The following is a 20830-nucleotide window of genomic DNA, read 5'->3' on the forward strand; positions in this document are numbered from 1 at the left end:
TGGTGAATTTCCTGCACAAGGTAAGAGATGAGAATATGAAAATGAAAAATAAAAAATAAAGAGAGTTCTTTACAGGAGATTTAGAGATTCATCACAAAAGAGAAAGGGGTTGGGATAGCTCAATGGCAAAGCATGCGATCTTCACAAGGTTGAAAGTTCAACCCCTCCTTCCGACGCACATGTCCCACCATCCATCACCACACCCTAATCAGATTCAAGAACCCAATCAAGGTTCCAACATGCCTACCTACAATGAAGAAACAATAACATTCATTAGGATGGTCACCAAGTGGATAAATATCACTTCTCTCGGCCAGGTAGTGGGAGCCCCATGGCTCCAAGAAACTTGCAAATACTTGGAAAATTTAAAACAATACAATAAACTTCCATATGAGTGAGCAAGAAGTGGAGGTTCAAGTTGTCCTTAAAGACCTCAATCAAACACATTTGTTTTTGGATAGTACCTATTATACTACTATACCATTGGGTTTTGAACCCGCAACATCCCAACACAAGGTGACAAGTGGAGCCCCCATTGGTTCAAGCAAACACAATTGCTAGAGCTTTGCCTTCCAAGAGAGCTAGACATGTTAGAAGTAGGGGTGTCAAAGGGCCTGGTTTACCCGGACGACTCGACCAGAACCAAACCCTATAGGGTCCGGGTATGGTGATAAATAAGAAGACCCGGATCCTGACCCAAAGGTCTGATTAATACATGGACCCAAGTATAGTTTGTAAAATTTTATACCAGACCCAGACCCAACCCGAGTTCCGATTAAGACCCACAAATTTTCAATGTAAAAATGATACAAATTATGGTTTTACATGGTATGGTCCGGGTTTGATTCATGTAGTTCTTATCAGGTCCCGGTATGGTTTTTCTTACAGTAAACCCGATTAAACCCGGGTCCGGATACCATACCCGAAAACTGGTCCTAAGTCTGGTTTACTGGATCCGAACTAAACCCGACCCGTTGACACCCCTAGTTACAAGTATCCCACGCAAGAATGAGAAAGCACCCATTGCTTCTTGAGACAACCTCACGCTGCGACTCTCTCTTGGACTTTGTTCTGGTTGATCGAGATTTTGCACCCATTGCTTCTGGGACAACCTCGCGCTGTGGACGACTCTCTCTTGGACTTTGTTCTTGGTCGACATTTTGCAGCCATTGCTTCTGGAGACAACCCCACGCTCTGGACGTAAGAGGCACTTCATTTTCCTTTTCTACATGCTTACTTTGTTATTTTTTCTCTTTCCTGATCTTTGATTCCATGTTAGAGGTTCTTAATTTCCCTTTTTTTCCTGCAGATGATGAGGACGTTTTCTGAGCATACATTTGGGGAAGATGACCAATCCCATCAATTCACGATTACCATCATCGAGGTTTTTTCATAATTCTCCACTTTTCCGACCATTATCTGTTCGATTTGTATATCACCAAGATTAATGGGAGATGCCTATTTAATGATCTGAGTCATAGTTACTCTTGCATATATTTTGCGTAAAATGGTGCTGTAGTTAATGAGCAATGTGAAAAAAGTGTTTACCTGCTTATCTTCATCTTTCTTCATCCTACTGAAGGTTCATAGTATTTCTTCTCATGTTCTACAGCTAAATCTTTTTAAGAAGTGGCTGAATGGATATAACATAATAAAAAATTAATTTATCATTATTTGTTTAAATCAATGCTTGTGTTGAGTTATAGGCTTGGAGGTCTCCCCCCTTTGCCAAAAAAGGGATCTTTAAGGTTTTGAGGCATTTTTCTGCATAATGTTTTTGTTTATAGCTGAAAATCAAGCTGAAGATACCCCATTAGTACCATAACAATTAGATCAAAATAATCTGCAAAAGACGGACAACAATTATTAGAGCCAGAACATTCAAAATAGCAGCTTTAGGAAAAAAAAACACAAAAAATTATGTTAGAAATATGACTGATCGTGCTAATCACTGCAAGCCTCTTTTGAAAGACTAACGCCTCATGGTTATTCTCATGTCTGCTAGGCCAGATATTTGTTAGGCTGTAAAGGTGTTTATGAGATTAAAGTTAAGGTGCATGTCATGTTCAGAATGTTGGATGCTCTACCGAGGCAAGAAATATATACATGTTTACAGTAATCTGTTTGGAGTGGCTTTGATCTTTAGACAAAACATAACTTGTATGTGCACTTCTACTGGAGCTGTTGCTCGATATTTTGAACCAGATACAAAGAAAATTTTCTTCACAGTTCTCAAGCATTTGTGCATGCATGATTCTTACAATGGTCCTAGTGGAGGACAAAATCAAGAATTAGTTCATAAACATAATAAATGGTGTTTAAGAATTTCCTTAGCTTGATAATAAAGAGAACTAGTTTCTGAAGAGGATTTCTACTTCTGAAACCTGTTGAAAAAAAAAGGTGAAAAATCATTTTAGTGAGAAGCCACTGCTATAACTGAATAATAATTCTACAGAATATCTGGGACATAACATAATGTGGTTATGTCTGGTTGTAACTAAATGTGATGTTCCGCTGGATAAGTTCACTCACAATTTTGATGACATAGAAATGTACTAGAACATCTGGTATCATCATGCTTTAGTTCAGCTTTTGGGCGATCCTTCCTTGTATTAGTGGCTGGTTTGGAGTATCATCATGCTTTACTCTGTTGACTCTGTTCTATGTAGATCTTAATTGACAATATAAAACAAACTCCATTGACCTAATAGCTCATCTCATATTTAATACTTCCAACCAAATCTTAAGAGTTCATATGTGTAAAAATATCAAGAAAAGAATCCAGCCTTAAAATATGTCAAATTGTATTGAGACCAGCTTATATTGGGCCTTGAATAAGACAATTTCTTCTTCATAGAGGTAACTTCACTGTAAGTGCACGAAATGAAAAAAAGAAAAGAAAAAACATAGAACACTTTCTTTGGATCCTGGTTGAGGCTAAGTATATGGCCAGATTTGCGGCCTGGTTGGAAAAGGAGTTGACTAAGATATATTTTGATAATGAAAGCATAACTAACAATGCAATCAATATGTTTTTTACTAGTCAAACAAATAGAAGTGGATTGTACTTGATAAGAAAGATGACAGAAGAGCTCTAGAAAATATTTTTGTTAAGTTGGTTGTTATTGACCATGAAACTTTTATTACACTGAATGCTTGTAGCTAATACAATGGAGATAATTGTTTTTTAATAACATAGAAAATGTCTATTGTGGTTATGTTGACAGGCTATGCAGGAAAATTATGGAATGTTTGTCTGGCCTTGTAGCATTATCTTGGCAGAGTATGTGTATCAGCAAAAAGCACGCTTTTATGGTTCCACTGTGGTTGAGGTAGTCATACTGCTGACTGTAGCCCTTTGCTACCAGTCTTGCCTTGTGTCTTTCAATTGACTTGTTTGCCTTCATCTTTTTCTTATAAACTTACTTGCTTCCAACTATACTCTTGCTTGGTGGAAGCTTCGTCAATTCCCATGCATGCATCCTCTCCAGTGCACTAAACTCTTCAGCCGTTGTTTGTTGCCACTACATCAACAGATGAATAGGTTAATGCAAAAAAATGCACGATGTCTAGGAGAGAAAGACTCATAAGATACAAAATGAGAGGAAGGAACAAAAAACTAGAACTCCTATGTAACTGAGAAGAGTGAGGAAGGGAAGAAGGCAACTGAGATGGAGACTCTAAATTTGAGTAGTTGGATTCAGCTGAAAATGGAATGAGACCAAGATTGGCGTCTGCATCTTCCACTTCCTCTACTTCTACTTGATCCAAGAAAGGAATCTCAATTACATTTTCATGTCTTCTTAAATAGGTTTGTCCAAACATGCTATCTCTTAGATGAACTTTCCTCCCTTGAACCTCACCATGCTCATTTATTCCTTTTTCAAGGAATGGTATCAAGAAGGACAAATTTGACTCACTTTCTACCTTGTCATTGGTTAAATTGAAATAGGGCATACTCTCATGAAAGACAATATGCCTAGATACCCAAACCTTCTTTCCAATAAGAGCATAGCACTTATATCCTTTTTTACTATTTAAAATCTCAGAAAGCAACACTTGACAGTTTTATGAGATAATTTATCTCTATATCTATTTTGTAAGAGCATAAAATAGGTACATCCAAACCAGAGTTATCGGAAGTGCCTAGCCTAGTGGGGAAGCATGTTTCGGAAGCGCGAAACGGCGTGCTTCCAAAGCGCAAGTTTTTTTGGGAAGCACACTTCCCTTTTATGGGAAACATGCTTCCCATTTATAGGAAACACGCTTTCCCCCCTTTTTTCATTTATTTTTATTTATTTTTTATTTTTTTTTCTCTTTTTTTGTTTCTCCCTCGCTTCCTAGGTCGCTTTCGAAACGATTCTTGGTTCGCATTTAAGTCATCCCACGCTTCTCGCTTCCTAAAATTTTGAAAGTCCCTCGCTTCCTGCTTCCGCTTCCCGCTTCCCACTTCCCGCTTCCCCGACTGGCAACCATGATCCAAACACTTTCAACATATTATAACTTGAAACCTTCTCATATAGCTTCTAAAAAAGCGATATACCCTTAAGTTACTTGATGACATACTAGTAGATAGCCATCTGGACTACATCTGCCCAATAAGCTTTATGCACACAACCACCAAAGAGAAGAACTCTCTTAATCTCTAAAATATGTCTATTCTTTCTTTTCTGCCACTTGATCATGCTTGGTAGTGTAAGGGCACAACTTTTGATGTTCTATTTCCTTTTCTTGCATAAACTTTTCAAACACATAACTTACATATTCACCACTGGAGTCAATTCAAAGAATCTTAATTCTAGTTTCAAACTGATTTTCAACCACAACACAAAAATTCTTGAAGATATCAAAAAGTTCACTTCTATTTCTTATGAAATATATCCAAGTAAATCTTGTACAATTATCTATGAAGGTGATAAAAATATGACGAACCACTTTTAGACAAAAACAGGTGAAACCCCCACATCTTGAGTTTACAAGCTCAAAACTCTCTGACTCCCTATCTCTAGACCCACATGGCAAGGCATTACCCTTTGCCAATGTACAACTCACACTCATGTAGATGACTCGATACTATCACCTTGGACCCACCAAGACTCCCCGAAGATGCTAACTATTGCAACCTAGAGCTAGAAATATGTATCAGTCTCTAATGTCACAAAACAAACTCCTCTATAATTGTTGCTTTCAGGCTGCCTTCAGATCTCCTCTGTGTACTCATATAAAGTCAGTCCAAGTGGTATAAAACTTCTCTCCTATGACTGATCCCAATCCTCTTTCCTGACAGTTGGTATTGCACCACACAATCAATAGGAGAAAAGGTTATATTGCAATTAAACTTTGTAATTTGGCCAACGAAAATCAGGTTCATAGCAAGAGAAGGAACATGATATACTTGAAAGATATCAATCTTATACTAGGATAGAAGCTAGGCCAAATAGAACAGACTTTTAAAACTGACATAGATAAACCATCTGCAAAGTGAAAGACTCCACTGCAGGGATGACAATTGGTTAGGATAGACTCATGAGTTGTCATGTAACAAGTGACTCTGTTATCCAATCATGACAATAATCTAAGGTATCTGCAAAGGCAGTATTAGAGGAAGAGGAAGGGACAACTGAAGAAGAGGTGATCAAGCTGCACCTTCCCATACAACTACCTTGTTACAACTTCACTCCAGACACTAGCCTCGCCTTCGGCATCCCCTTCCTTGTGGTTAAGGTAATGACTTCGGGCATGGCTAGCTCTCATAGTGTGAAGGGTGATGTCTACAAGGCCCGATAACGAATTCACCATTGTATGGCTGACCGACCCAGCAGTTTGAGCGAGAAATTGCAACTTTTGAATCCAAGGTTGTAAGTAGTGTATCGTTACCCATATCGGTCAGGCCCAAAGTTAGATACATACCATAGCATATCGTAAAAAAACATTATTTTAATAAATTTTTTCTAAAAGTCAGAAAAAATTAGCAAAATTTTTAAAAAAATCATAACACATGAAACTGATGAATTTCACAAAATACAACCGTAAAATCACATATGAAGCATTTATGTCTCTATGAGTTGCATAAGACATCATCAAACACCAACTAATATAGATAATATTGCATGCATATCTCACAAGAACAATGCAAAATATTAAATATCTTGCAATTAAGAACATGCCACAAGATTCACACTTTCATATTACATAAACAAAAACAAAATAACCAAGTTTGTTAATACTTAAGTGTTAAATAACCAAATCCCTCTCACTTGCACAAGAATTGGCCTTTGAATCGCTCTTATGCCTCTTAGGGTGTGTGGGTTATCCTCTAAAGGCCTCTACACAAATGAGAGAATCGACTCTAGGGAGGTCTTTAAAACCCAAAATTAAAAAAGTTGAGTTTTGGCCCTTTTAAAGTGTGCCACACACGCATCGAACTATACACCATGTATCGTATGATACAACCGATATGAATACAAGCAAGGTTGTAAGTATCATATCATTACTCATATCGGTCGAACCCAAAATAAGATAGTATCGTATTGTACAGTAAAAAAACATAATTTTTTAATAAAAAAATTCAAAAAATCTAAAAAATCATGAAAATAATGAAAAATCAGAAAAGACTAGCAAAAATCTAAAAAAATCATAATACAAAAAAATGATGAATTGCACAAAATACAACCATAAAATCACTTATGTAGCATTTATGTCTCTATGAGCTACATAAGACATCAACTATCTCATAGGAATAATGCAAAAATATTAAATATCTTGCAATTAAGAACATGCCACAAGACTCGTACATTCATATTATATAAACAAAAATATTATGGCAATAGTTGCACTCAATTTTCAATCGGTTTTCACTCATTACTTGAGAGCTCCATTGCCATGTCGGATCATTGGATGCCATCTTTGTTGGAGGAATGTGGAGCCTGGTTTCTACCTTGGTATAAATTTCTAATTTTCGCGGTAAGTTGGTGGGGGGTTGCAGGTGGGGCAACCCCCCCAAGCAATTTTTTTTAAGGGTAGCTTTGTATCACAATAAAGATTTTTTTACCTTAATCCACTTCCTTGAGTGAAAAAATGGTGGAAATGCACTTTTACTTTACTAAACCGCAAAATCCCTCTCTCTTACGCACGAATTAGCCCTCCAAATCGCTCTCACGAGTCCTAAGGTGTGTGGATACCTCTCTAATGACTTACACAAATGAGGGAGTCGGCCTTCAAGAAGTCTTTAAAACCCAAAACTGAAAAATTACAATTCGACCCATTTTTAAGTACGTCAACCTTGTATCGCACGTGTAACGCCCCAAAATTTTGAACTTGTAAATTTTAGGAAAATTTTGAAATTTTAATAACTAATCCTTTTTCAGAGTTAAAAATGATAGTTCAGCAGAAACAATATTTGAAAAGAACAAGTCAGCGAACCTTGGGTAGATTACAGGCGAAATTTCCATCCAACAAATTGAGTCCCCAAATGTCTCAGATTTGGGTCTGCATTTCCATACATTCATTCAAAACCATGAAGATTCAAAACTAGATTTTAGATAGAAATAGTGTTATACACAAGTCTTTATACAAAATTACAAAACGTACTCAGGAGTGAACAATAGAAAGTGAATTCTTGATATCACCGCGGCATCACCTACATCTTTCTATTCATCACCTGTATCTCATAAAATGGGTCAGACTCGTGAAAGCCTGGTAGGTGCAATGACAATAGACCGGAGAACAAGATTAGCATATGCATTATCATATTCCACAACATTCGGTTTTCAAAAAAAGCAAAGTGAACATCATCATCTTGTTTCGATAATTATTGACCTGTGGGTATTCACAAGACAAAACATAGAAACAACTAAGACCGTTTGGGGGTTTATTATTTTATGTAAATTTATAACCCGAACGACTAACTGAGTCCGCTCTAATGGGGATTGTTTAAGAGATCGAGAGAGAAGATCCCAAAGGCAGGAATAAACAGAGGATGCATCTGAACTTCTGCAGAAGTTTATGGGATCCACCACCTAGAATAATATTTGCTAGCCCTTATCCCCTAACTCTGATGGCTGAAGACGCCGAGCCATTGCCACTCGAGGAGCGTAGTTGTTAATAATATTGTCCATAAGAATTTGTACCTCTTATCCTCTCTCTTGAAAGAACTAAAGGATGAATAAGTGTGTCGGGTCTTCTTTTATCTAACAACTCATTCAATATGCTCTAGTCTTTTAAAGCAAATCAAGCATCTTGCCTATGAAGGTGATCATGTATGTTTATGTGATTTTCTCATAATGTGGTGCATTATCGCACAAGGTTTGTCATAAACCTCAAAACCATTCATCGGCGTACAAGCATGTCTGATCGTACATCAACAATGAGAACAATATTGGTTTCTCAGAAAGAAGACCAATCACAACTCTGAAAAATCACAATTTTCCGTGCCTTAGGCTAGGGGCATATCCAGGTCATTCTGGATGCAGAAAGGAAGCACTTGATGTAAGTACGATCGAAGTCTACGTAATCGAAGTCTTTGTGTTTTATTGATTCGAAGAGAAGACTCAATTGCGAATGCCTGAGTCATGCCAATATCAACTTATTTTAAAGTTTGAACTAGGTTGGAATGGTGTTTCGAGGAACACTCCAACGATTGGGAATTGTTCGATCAAAATAGACACAACAACTTTGATGCATGCTAGCATTTTTTTGTTTATAGGATAAGCAGTTCATATGTATGCCCAATATCACAAATGTGCGAACGTAAAACCCTTATTTTATTTTATAAAACATTAGGGGAATGCAGACTTGAAATCTCACATGAAAACTCTTGAAATTTAATTAAAGCAAGGGTGCGCAAATCTGCGACTTTAAATAAATACTCACGTAATTAAAAGTAAGCAAGAATACGCAAAACTGCATACTCTAAAGAAATGCACGTGTAATTGAAATAGAGCAAGAGCATGCAAAACTGTGTACTCTGATTAATTATATTCGTATATATAATACATATATATTAAAGCAACAACCACCAAAAAGGCTATCTTAAATAATGCTAAAGTACATGAAACCATGTACTTGAAATAAATCATAATTTAAATAAGACAAGAATACGCAAAACTGCATATTTTGAATAGTTATATACGTATGTATTATTCATATTTATTAAAGCAGGAGCATGTGCACATAATAGTGTGACGACAATGTAAATAGCGTAATTTAAATGGGACAAGAATACCCAAAAGTGCATCCTTGAGTTAAATGTATATATATATATATATTAATGTTATATTTATATTTAACATAAATACATATATATCAGAAATGTTCAGCCGCCATCATCGTATGCAACTTTTTCCTACCTCGAAGATGGTCTGAATCTTTGACGATTCTGAGCAAAGATTTTTAACTTGTATGTGCCTTGATATGCGTGTCTAACGTGCGAAGTCTCGTCCGTTGCACCGATATGGTGCACTAAAAGTTTTTTGTTACACAGCGCAAAGAATGAGGTTAAATTCTCATATTTTTGTGGAGGAGGCGATGATTGCATTGCAGGGGCCGAACCCGAACCTAATTCGAGCCGACCGGACCGAGCCGGTCTGACGAGTCATAAAATGAGTCGGCTTGGTTCTAAAAGGAATCGAGTTGACTAGGTTTGACTTAGCCGGGCTCGGTGCCACAAAAAGGGACCGAACTGAGTTTGGCCTCGGCTGAGCCAAGCAAGAGGCAGCCCGAGGTTGCCTCTTGACCAAGTTGGGCTCGGTTTAAGAAAACCGAGCTGGGCTCAGTGCTAGCCGAGTTTAGCTTGGCTGCGCCTGACAAGGCAGGCCGAGGGAGGGATTTGGCTGACTGAGTCAGCTTGGTTATCAAACCAAGCCAGGCTCGGTCTGCTCGAAAACAAGGCCAAACCTATGTCACATGGGTGCGGGCGCGGGTGCGGGTGCGGGTGCAGGGATTCGGCACTTCCAAAAAACCCGAGTGCGGGGGTGCGGCAGGGGCAAAAATGTAATATATATAAAGGGGGTTGGGGAATAGGCAGGTTTTTTTTTCAAATTTTGCAGCTGTCAGCAGCTGACAGACAGCTGCTGCTGCAGCTGACAGACTAGCATAAAGTTTTTTTAAAAAAATTTCGAAGCCCATTTGGGCAATTTTTTTTTTTTTAAAATGGACATTAATGATCCACCGCACCCAGGATCGAGTTGACCGCACCCGGTGCGGCACCCGCACCCGCACCCGCATCGAGTCGCGTCGACGCGGGTGCGGCACCCTCCTAGCCGAATCCCTGTGACATAGGGCCAAACCCAGGTCCTCGGCGGAACAGAGCCACCACCTTAGTGGCTCTGTTTTCCCCATTAGAAATAGGCAGGAGCTAGATGTGTGACAGTAGGGGGAGGTGGCAACCACCAGCTCCTCCTCATGTCGGCCACGCTGAAGCAGTTGCTGCTGTCCATCTAGAGAAGCAGAGGAAGAAGGAGAAGAAACAGGAGGGGCAGTGGGCTCACCTGACCAGGGTAGCAGTAAAGGAGGGTGCGGGATACGCCGCCACAGAGAGGAGGGTGGTGGTCTGTGGAACTGGCGAGGGCAAGAGAGAGAGAGTGAGTGAGAGAGATCAAGTGGAGGGTGGGGTGTTGGCTAACATCGACTGAGAGAGGGAGTTCAAATGAGAAAAAAGAAACCCCCCCTATTGGGGGGTTTAAATAGGGAAGAAGGGGGGTCGGTTTTGGGGGATGTCAACAGGGGTCTCGACATCCTTGGTTAGATCTGGGTTCGATCCGATTGGATCCAACCTACATCCAACCCCAAAAGGTTTGGGTTGTTTCAGATTGAGTTGGGTTGGGTCCAGCTGGAGCCAACTCAATCCTTTATTCTAATGTATATATATATATATACCCACAAATAAGTAAGAGTTGTGTTTGGATTTGGATCTTACAAAGATTCAAATAAAAAACAACCTTAAAATGAGAACTTTAAGAAATGGTTTGTAGTTGGATCAGATCTAGATTGGATTCTGATTCCAACTCATGTATTGGTGCATTTTTTTAATCGGTTTGGGTTCGAATGGACTCAAACCCCAAATATTTTATGTGAGACCCATATTTGTCTCGTTTGGATTTTGGATCCAAACACACATATCTATGCATTAGTTTTGATATATATATATATATATATATAGGTCATCTCTTGTTTGGAGAATCGATCCCTATTTCTGGGTCCAATTCCAGACTTCAAATGTTTATCAATATAGATCTCTTTTGGAATCAAGTTGATTTGAGGTCCGATCCATCTAATTGGATTCAGACTTATGTCTTAATGGTTTAGAGTAATCTGGATCTCCCCAGAGTTTCTGTTTTTTGAACTCGGACCGGGTCCACTAAGGGTCTCAATAGACAATAACCAAGTTATCGTCTCACACAAACATCTCAAATGCTTAATAGAACTCCAAAACTGGATAAAGAGCAACCAAACCACTTCTAACATATACCATACTAAAAAACGGCCAGAATGATGTCAAACCCAAACATCAATACCAATCGATATGCTCAGAATGTGCACAAAAATCGAAACAGAACACTATTTACCGCTACTTCAAGAAAATCATAGAAAATCCACAATAAATCGGATACTGCTCCGATGAATGGTTTTTTTTATTTGATTTATGATTTTTTTTATTCAGCTCTCCAAAATCATGCTCTAATAAACCCCAACTCAGATTAATCTAACTCGGAGATTCACCTGAGCATGTCGACATCATCAGCACGCAACTCGAGGCACTGACTGGAGCAGTAGCAAGAATGCAGCTCTGTGCACCTCCTCCTCACGACCAGCAATCTTCTTCTTGAGTGGGTGTGGCTCTCATACCATATCAAGCCCTCATGATGAAGCACAAGAGAGAACCACAAAGAAGATGAAAAAGGCACTCTCAATGAACTCATTGATTAAGAAAAGAAGGAGATTACATCATATAAGGGGGACACCCCTTCTACTACACTACAAGACAAAAATCATTGACTTAGAGCTACTTTTACATAGACAAGAATACCAAAAAAAATTACAATGTACAAGTAAATACATAAAGAGGGGTGACACAAAAATAGTGATACACATATTATACACAGCTCTTAGCATGATTCGGTTATTTAAATTTAATCATGAATCATTTTTTAATTTTCTTTTAGATGTGAGCAACATATCTTTCTTTTGTCTACATCAAATAATTTTATTATGTTTTTGACAAGTATTTATTGCTTTTGTTTACTCTTGATCTTCAGTTATTTGCATTAGGTAATATTGTTCTAGGAGTTGCTCCTGTTGATTCATGTGTTGCATTATGCTCTGATTATGTTTATAGGGGTTTTATTATACTGAGCATTATGATCAATTTCTGAAAATTGCATTTAGATCTTAAAAGTTTTTGTTATTATTGTTTTTAATTAAAGTACTGTTGTAAATTGTATACCGTAACTCCTATCAGAAATCTTAAAATAAAGTACCATATTGTAACATATCGTAGAAAACATAAAGACTTTTTATTCAAAAATTAAAATAATAAAAAAATCCCAAAAATCATAATGCAAAAAGCAACAAACTGCAAAACAAAGCCAAACTATCACATAACAAATAATAATCGACCACATAAAAGATTGAATACCTAGGAATCAAGACAATAAGACAACAATGACATCCATGCATCATGACTAATAAGAAAAATGCACATCAGTCACAAGACTCGCAAAACAATACAAATTACATAAGCATATACAAAAGTTAAAGCGTTTAAAAGTTAAGTCTCAGGACTTAATATTTTACAATCAAGTTTTCTAAAGTTGAGGCAAAAGACATGTCCTTTTCATCATCTCCTTCTTCTTCATCTTCACCTCCCAACTACTCTTCAACATCATTATCAACATATTGATTCTTTGTCATTGCCTTAAAGCATCTATATAGATTGTCTTCCTTCACCCCTATTCACACGTAAGGACTCTAGGGTGAAGAAGCCCCAAAGGCTCTAAAATCTCAACCCTTAGCAACACTAGATTTTCACACCCATAGCGAAAGAAATGGCTTAAGGTGCGTTTGGAGGTAAAAATGACCTTATAAATGAAAAAGGTCCTGTCAAAACTGGCCGAACCTCTTCAAAAATTGTGAAAAACCACTGTATCTGTATCATAAGATAGGCACTGTATCTAGGTGTATCCTAAGATATGTAACCATATCGTGAGATACATAAGATACAGGACAGGATACAACCTTGAAACTAGTTTCAGGAGTTCAGGGGTGTACTGTATTGGTTTTTCTAAAAAAAAATGATGTATCATAATATATTGTATGATACGTTACAACCTTTACAACATAGTATTACAGTGTTATTGAGGTTCATATTTATCTGATGGAATCAAAAGTTCTAGTTAAATAAGGAAATTTGCCCTTTTCAGAGAGTATACTGTTCGATACTGAAAGGAGTGGAATCTTAAATCTGCCTGGGGTTGATTATGGATAATGCACCTAATGTTATGACTGCAAATAATTGGCATTATCACAAAAATGTGTGGGAGATTATTGTTCTTCTACAGTAGTGCAGCAGGCACTGCAGTGACATCCTACATCAGACCAATCAAGGCAACAAGCCTGTCCTGTGTCCAGGTAGATAATTCTTGTATTGCTTTTCTTTAAGGGCACCCTCCTGCGGGTCATGTATTTAGGTTCAACCTTATGAGCTGCTATTTGCATCACAACGTAGCTCTATTTCTGGTTTCCTGGTGCCCTCTTTTTTTGGACCCATTGTTCTAGAAAACCATTGCTGCCTTTGCCTATCTGCACATACAGGTATTGACTAAGCACTATCCCTTTATATCTTCTATGTTAATGAAGGTGCATTGTCTTTGCATGATTATGTAATCCTCGTAAGTTGTAACTTCAAAAACTGTGTGATTTGAAGTTTTTAGTTTGGTATGGAGATGGTATTAGATGGAATGCTTAAATGAGCTACCATATTCTTGATTTCTCTAATTATGGTCAGTCTTGTTTCTTTTGAAGCAGCTTGGTGCTGGGACTTCCTTGCCTGGTCTGGTTGCAGCAAAATTGGGATCAGAAGTGATACTGACTGATAATGCAGAACAAGTGCAGGTAAAGCAATAAATAAAATGATTTAAAACATATGCATGTGGCAGATGATATAAAGTATTAATTTCTTAATATATCCTTTGGAAATCATCTGCCATAATTGTGAGATAAATTAATGATTTTTTTTTTATGTATAATGTCTCTATTGGCTAAAAAAATATACTCTGAATGTAAACTGCAAACTTCACTTCTCCAACGGTAGCTTTGTTTTAGACTTGTCAACATTTGGGTCTAGATGGAATAAGGTCTAGATCAATCTTCCATCAGAGCAAGATTTGTATCAGACTTAAACCTAAAACTGGTATCTTAATCTCTTCTGGCACTGACTTGATAGATTCATGTTGGACAACAATGTGTCAGACCATCTACATACAGCTTTCATATGAATTTTATCCGGAGAATATGCGGGCAACCTTCAAGCGTGGAAGAGAATGTGCAAAGGTAGGATTATATGGTACATTTGAAGAATCATTCACGAAGCTTCTTGTCTATTTGGATCACTTGATAAGAGTGAACCATAGAACTCTATGGACCATAGAAAGGGATAGACAGGAAAGATTTAAGTACATTTTCTTAGCCCCCCTCCCCCCCTCGTTCTTATGGTAGACAGAACATTCCTGAAAGGAAAATACATGGAGACATTATTATCTGTGATCGGTATGGATTCATGTAATGAGTTGTTTTTCATAGCCTTTGCAATAGTAGATGAGGGGTTCAAAGATTCATAGGAATGGTTTCTGGAATGTGTGAAGCAAGAATTCACCAACTTTGGATCTTCACGAGAGAAAAGAGTTTACAGTGATCTCGGACAGGCATCCGGGGCTATTGTATGTTCCCACTATGTTTCCTTCTTTTTACCATCATAATGATTGCAAGCTGTAATAACCTTGTAAAAGGTTTGATGTTGGGACCTTGCACTAGTTTAAATTATGTTTTATATGTGAGGATGATACTTGAATATTTCCATGATTACAATTTTCACGATGATAGGTACTGGAAAACATGCAAGCAATATGTGACCTCAATGGGCTCTGCTGTAAGGTAAGATTCACTTTTTATCTCATTCATGAGATAATTATAACTATCCCTCCTTCCTAAGATTCTATATCTTTTGAAGATAGTAGGTCTCACTTGGGGAGAATGGGATGCACAATTGTTTGAGTTGAAACCTCAAATTATTCTTGGAGCAGATGTATTGTATGAGACCAGTGGTAACTAATTTTTCCTTTTTTCAAATTCACTTTTGCTTCTGAGAAACTTCGATAGTTACATTGCTGAGCATGTCATGTATCATTGCAAGCTTTGGATGATTTATTTGCAACAGTGGAATTTACATTACTGATCGTATTGTTTATTTTTGTAAGCTTTTGATGATTTATTTGCAACGGTGGCATTCCTACTACAGAATTCTCCTGGATCAGTATTCATCACCACCTATGATAATAGGAGGTTCTGTCACCATCTTAATCTTTATAATTACTTTCTACCAAATTGTTCAATATATTCTTAAGAACTCTTTGGGATTCTGCTGGTTGGCAGTGGACACCATCTTATCGAATACTTAATGGTGAAATGGGGATTAAAATGTGTGAAGATTTTGGATGCCTTCTCATTCATGCCTGCATCTAAGTTTGCTTGTGTGCGTGGCAACATTGAATTGGTGGAGATAAAGCTACAGGGCTCTGTATCATAAGGTAATCTCCCACCACATCTGCAGGGAGGACATGAATACCTTCAACTTCAACTCAGCTGCAAGGTCACTCCTTCTTCGTTGACAACTGGGTCTAGCCTAAATGGAACATTTCTGTTGCTTAAGAGAGATAAATGAAAACATATCGGTTCATAACAGAACACAGCAGAGAGCATGATGATAAGAAAGATGAATTGGCCAAGGATATTACTCCAAACCGAATAGAAGAGAATGAGAAACAGTTCAGAGAATTTAGAATGACAAAATCATATAGTAGAATAACAATTGCAAGCATGATATGGAGCCAATTTATGGAAGTTGTCTGCAACCAAGTGATGGCCTCAAGTGCTTTTTTAAATGGCTTCTCTGTATCAGAACTATTTATTTTTTCATGTACAAGTACAACTCATTAATAGGTGATAAGTTATGATCTTAAATTCATTGCAAAGGGATTAGGGCTTGCTTCTCATGGATCTTTTCTTTTCATTTCGTCTTCCTCCTATAACTTGAAAACCAAGGGACTACCGAAACCAATGCCCGGGCTAACTCCTTTTTTTCTTATATTTCATGAGTAACACTTAAAAACCAACCTTCATTGTATGACAAAATTAATGTACCATAGCATGTTCATTCCTCAAATGACTACTTATGTTGGTCGTGTTTTTAGTCCCATCTAAGTGAGATTTTTGTGACAATAGACAAAACAGATGCAATTCTTGGTCAAGTAATAATTAGTCTAGTAGTCCATGCATAAGTGCATAAAAGAGAAAAGGTAATCTCTTTGATAGGTTTTTTTTATACTAATCTCAAAATGAGACTTAAGATATTCTCTATATGTACTTTTTAGTGCTCATCTGATTATTTTAATGGCTTGTTTTTCCCATTAAACCAATATCTCATATGACCGAGCCATTTGATTGTGTTTCCATCATAGGTAATCTCTTTGATAGGTTTTAATCTTATTCTCATATGTATTTTGAACAATCTTTTGTAAAAGGCTTTTCATGAGATAATCAAATAAGTTCTGTCAAGACTTAACATAATCAACAGAAATTACTCATTGCTTGAGTAAATTGTTCATTGTATTATGCTTTAGACTTATATGTCTAGATTTTTTATTGTAAATATTACTTACAACTTTATATATAACAGATTGACTATCACAATGTATAATTACTGGGTACAAACTTAATTTTCAATAGAATCTCTATTAATAAATTATCAAGCCATTATGCTTCCATTATTAACTCAACTTTTATAGTGGATTGAGTTATAATAGTTTGCTTCTTGGATGCCCAAGATATTGCCTCATCCTAAAGCAAATACCTAACCACTTATAGATATAAAATCCTTCAATCATTATTGTTGTACCCCTCAAGGGTGGTAGGTTCTTTCCCATAAAAAATCTCATAATTCAAAGTTTCCTTTAAGTACTTCAGAACCCTATGAACAACATTTCAATGCTCAGGTCTTAGTTTGCTAATGTATCTACTTAGCTTTCTTATGCAAAATATCATGTTTGGTCTACTTTCATTTATAGCATAAATAAGATTGTCAATGATGCTAGCATATTCAAGTTGAGAAATATCTCTTGCATTTAGCATTGAGATCAGAGGGGTATATGTAGTTTTGCAATCAAAGCCATCAAATTTTCTAAGCAATTTTTCTTTTAGCAATTAATCTTGTTTAAAACCTTTAGCAACTAATCTTGCTTTAAATTTAACTATAGATTCATCAGCCTTAATTTTTTTTTTAAATTCATTTGCAACCAAGAGTCTTAAAACCTAAAGGTAAATCAACGAAAGGTAAATCAATGAAAGTTCATGTTTGGTTTTTAAGAATTGATTCAATTTCATTTTCAATCACTATTTTCGAAGATGCAACATTGGTAGAGGACATAGCTTCAGAAAAGGTTAATGAAGTCTCTATCTATCATGTAAAGATGAAAGTTTGGTATGAAATCTTTTGGTTTTTAAAATCTTTTGTCTATTCTAATTTCTTGATTTTTTGGTTTAAGAACATGTTTCCTAAGAACTATTTCATGCAAACCATTTGGAAAAGAACTATTTTTCAAATATTTAAATGTTAAATCTTCTTTAAATTCAGCTTGCATGAACTCACAAATCACTTTAGTTTCTAAGTTAAAAACTAATAATCTTTGATATTTTGGGATTATCCAATAAAAACATTGGTGCTTGTCTTGAGTCCAAGTTTGGTTTGTATTGATTCATTTAATCTTATATATACAATACATTCTCAAACCTTAAGATAACTCAAATTCAATTTTTTTTATTTTTTCATAATTCATAAGAGGTAACATGATACTTAGAGTAAGGTACATGATTTAATATATGACAAGCACTAAGTGAAGCACCACCCCATAAATTAAAATCTACACCAGAATTAGTAAGTATAACATTCACCATATCAATCAAAGTCTTAGGTCTCCTTTCTGCAACTCCAATGTGCTCAGGAATGCAAGGTGCAATATTCTACCTATCTATGTCATTTACTTCACAAAATTTAATAAATTCATGAGATTGATATTTACCTCCTCCATTAGACCTAAAAGATGAAATTTTTCAATGTTAAATTTTTTTAACTTCAACTTAAAAAATCTTAAATTTCTCAAAAGACTCATCTTTGCTTTTCATAAGATATACATATATAAATTTTAAAAAATCATCAATAAAGGTTATAAAATAAATATTACCCCTACGAGTTGTGTTGACTGATTTTGATTATTACAAAACTCTCCAAGGAATTACCATTTAACCTCAAGTGTACACGGATTTAGTATTATCTAAAATGTTTTTAAGGATCATATTTTAGTTGTAAATATATCCCTAAAAGTGCCAAAAGATTACGCAATTACAATGATGATTTTAAAGATATTCACATGATCATAACAAATAAGAGTCGACCCTTGAGCAGTAAGAGTTAACCCCTAAATATGTTCAGAATCAACTATCAAAGCCTCATATAAAGACACAAAAGAGTCGACCCTTGAAGAAGTGTATATATCAAGTCTCAATGCAATGAAGAGTCAACCCTCTGGATTAAGCGTGAGGTTGAGAGGACGTAGGCCGGGATTGGCCAAACCTCTATATATTTGATATCTTGAACTATCTTCTTCTTCCTATTGCAATTTCTCTTGTGTTATTAAAAAAAAATTTAAAACCAAATTCACTCCCCTTTTGAGTGTTTAGCCATACCAGGACTCAACTTGTTGCAGTGTTTTTCAAATCACATACATCACTATGTATTAGGCCAAAATTTCTTGAATTTCTTTTTGCATTATGTTATTGGTTTTTTGAAAACTTCACTCGTATGAAAATGTCACATTTATGTTTGTATAGTTTTTTATATTTTAGACAACAACAACAACTACGCCTTCATCCCAAAACAATTGGGGTCGGCGATATGAACCAACAAAGAAAATCATTCTGGGTCTTCCACATGAATCCTTCTCCTTCAATCATTTCTATCCAATGCCATGTCCTCGGTGAGGTTCAAAGCATTCATATCATTTCCTATCATCTCCATCCAAGTTTTCCTAGGCCTACCCTGACCTCTTTTAACTAATATATTTTTCCATTTCTCCATCCTTCTAACTGGAGCATCATTAGACCTTCGTCGAATATGTCCAAACCACCGTAAACGATTCTCTCTCATCTTATTTTCAATGGGTGCAACCCCTACTTTCTTATGTATCTCCTCATTTCAAATCTTATCTTTTATTGTATTACCACACATCCATCTAAGCATACGCATCTCAGCTACACTCATTTTTTGAATATGATGTCTCTTGGCAGCCCAACATTCTGTACCATATAGTAAAGCGAGCCTAATAGTCGTCCTATAAAACTTTCCCTTCAACCGCAATGGAATTCTACGATCGCACAACACTTCAGTTGCACTTTTCCATTTCATCCACCCAACATTTATCCTATGATTTACATCTCCATCAATTTCTCCATACTTTTGAATGATAGATCCCCAAATATTTGAAACAATCATCTACCGGTATTTCTTGCCCACCAAGCTTCACTACACTCTCATCACTACTTTGTTACTTACTAAACTGACATTCCATATATTCTGTCTTACTCTTATTCAACTTAAAACCTCTTGCTTCCAATGTCTGTCTCCATAATTCTAACTTAGCATTAACCCCAGCTCTAGACTCATCAATCAAAACAATATCATCAGCAAACAACATACACCACGACACATTTTCTTGAATTGATCTCGTAAGCTCATCCATCACTATAGCAAATAGGAAAGGGCTTAAAGCAGATCCTTGATATAATTCAACCGTTATAAGAAAATTGGTTGTCACCCCTTCACAAGTGCGGACATAGGTTACTACTCCTTCATACATATCCTTACATATACTAATGTACTTGAGAGAAACACCTTTCTTCATCATTGTCCACCAGAGAACGTCCCTAGGTACTCTATCGTATGCCTTCTCCAAATCAATAAAAACCATATGCAAATCTTTGTTCCTCTCTCTATTTCTCTCAATAAGTTGTTTAGGAAGATGTATAGCTTCCATAGTTGATCTTCTAGGCATAAAACCAAATTGATTCTCCGATATCATGACAACCTTCCTCAACCTAGACTCAATCACCCTCTCCCAAAGTTTCATAGTATGACTTATGAGTTTTATACCACGATAGTTTGTGCAATCTTGTATATCACCCTTATTCTTATATAGAGGCACCAACGTACTCTTTCTTCACTCATTAGGCATCTTATTTGTCCGCCAAATCTTGTTAAAAAGATTTGTCAATCATTCTAAACCTTTCTCTCCCAAGCATTTCCAAGCCTCGATAGGTATACCATCTGGGCCAACTGCCCTTCTTGATTTCATTTTCTTCAAAGCCTCTGCAATTTCTTTCTTTTGAATATTGCGCATGAAGTCATGATTCATCTCATGAAAAGGAATAGACAAGTCTCCAAGATCCTGATCATGACTTTCATTAAACAGCTTATCAAAATAATATTTTCATCTCTCCTTAATCTCCT

At 36.5% G+C, this 20830-nt stretch overlaps 1 protein-coding gene across 1 annotated transcript; it reads left to right on the plus strand.

The window, feature by feature from the left end:
• The first annotated feature begins 1315 nt into the window (after nucleotides 1-1315).
• LOC149837039 (Putative methyltransferase family protein) lies at nucleotides 1316-16227 on the plus strand. Its single transcript, XM_090007216.1, has 7 exons — nucleotides 1316-1384; nucleotides 3228-3332; nucleotides 14023-14109; nucleotides 15097-15147; nucleotides 15224-15317; nucleotides 15471-15555; nucleotides 15646-16227. The coding sequence occupies exons 2-7, from the start codon at nucleotides 3231-3233 to the stop codon at nucleotides 15797-15799; spliced, it is 573 nt and encodes a 190-aa protein (XP_089863342.1). The 5' UTR covers nucleotides 1316-1384; nucleotides 3228-3230; the 3' UTR covers nucleotides 15800-16227.
• Nucleotides 16228-20830: the final 4603 nt, after the last annotated feature.

Source organism: Nuphar pumila, chromosome 5 (assembly GCF_984573655.1).
Source record: "Nuphar pumila chromosome 5, dmNupPumi1.hap1.1, whole genome shotgun sequence".
NCBI classification, from domain to species: domain Eukaryota; kingdom Viridiplantae; phylum Streptophyta; class Magnoliopsida; order Nymphaeales; family Nymphaeaceae; genus Nuphar; species Nuphar pumila.

Bases quoted from the DNA above. Each gene is read 5' to 3' on its own strand.
- LOC149837039 (XM_090007216.1), top strand. From the start codon at position 3,231: ATGCAGGAAAATTATGGAATGTTTGTCTGGCCTTGTAGCATTATCTTG. The intron at 3,333-14,022 runs GTAGTCATACTG...CTTTTGAAGCAG, and splicing joins ATGGTTCCACTGTGGTTGAG to CTTGGTGCTGGGACTTCCTT. The intron at 15,148-15,223 runs GTAAGATTCACT...TATCTTTTGAAG, and splicing joins TCAATGGGCTCTGCTGTAAG to ATAGTAGGTCTCACTTGGGG.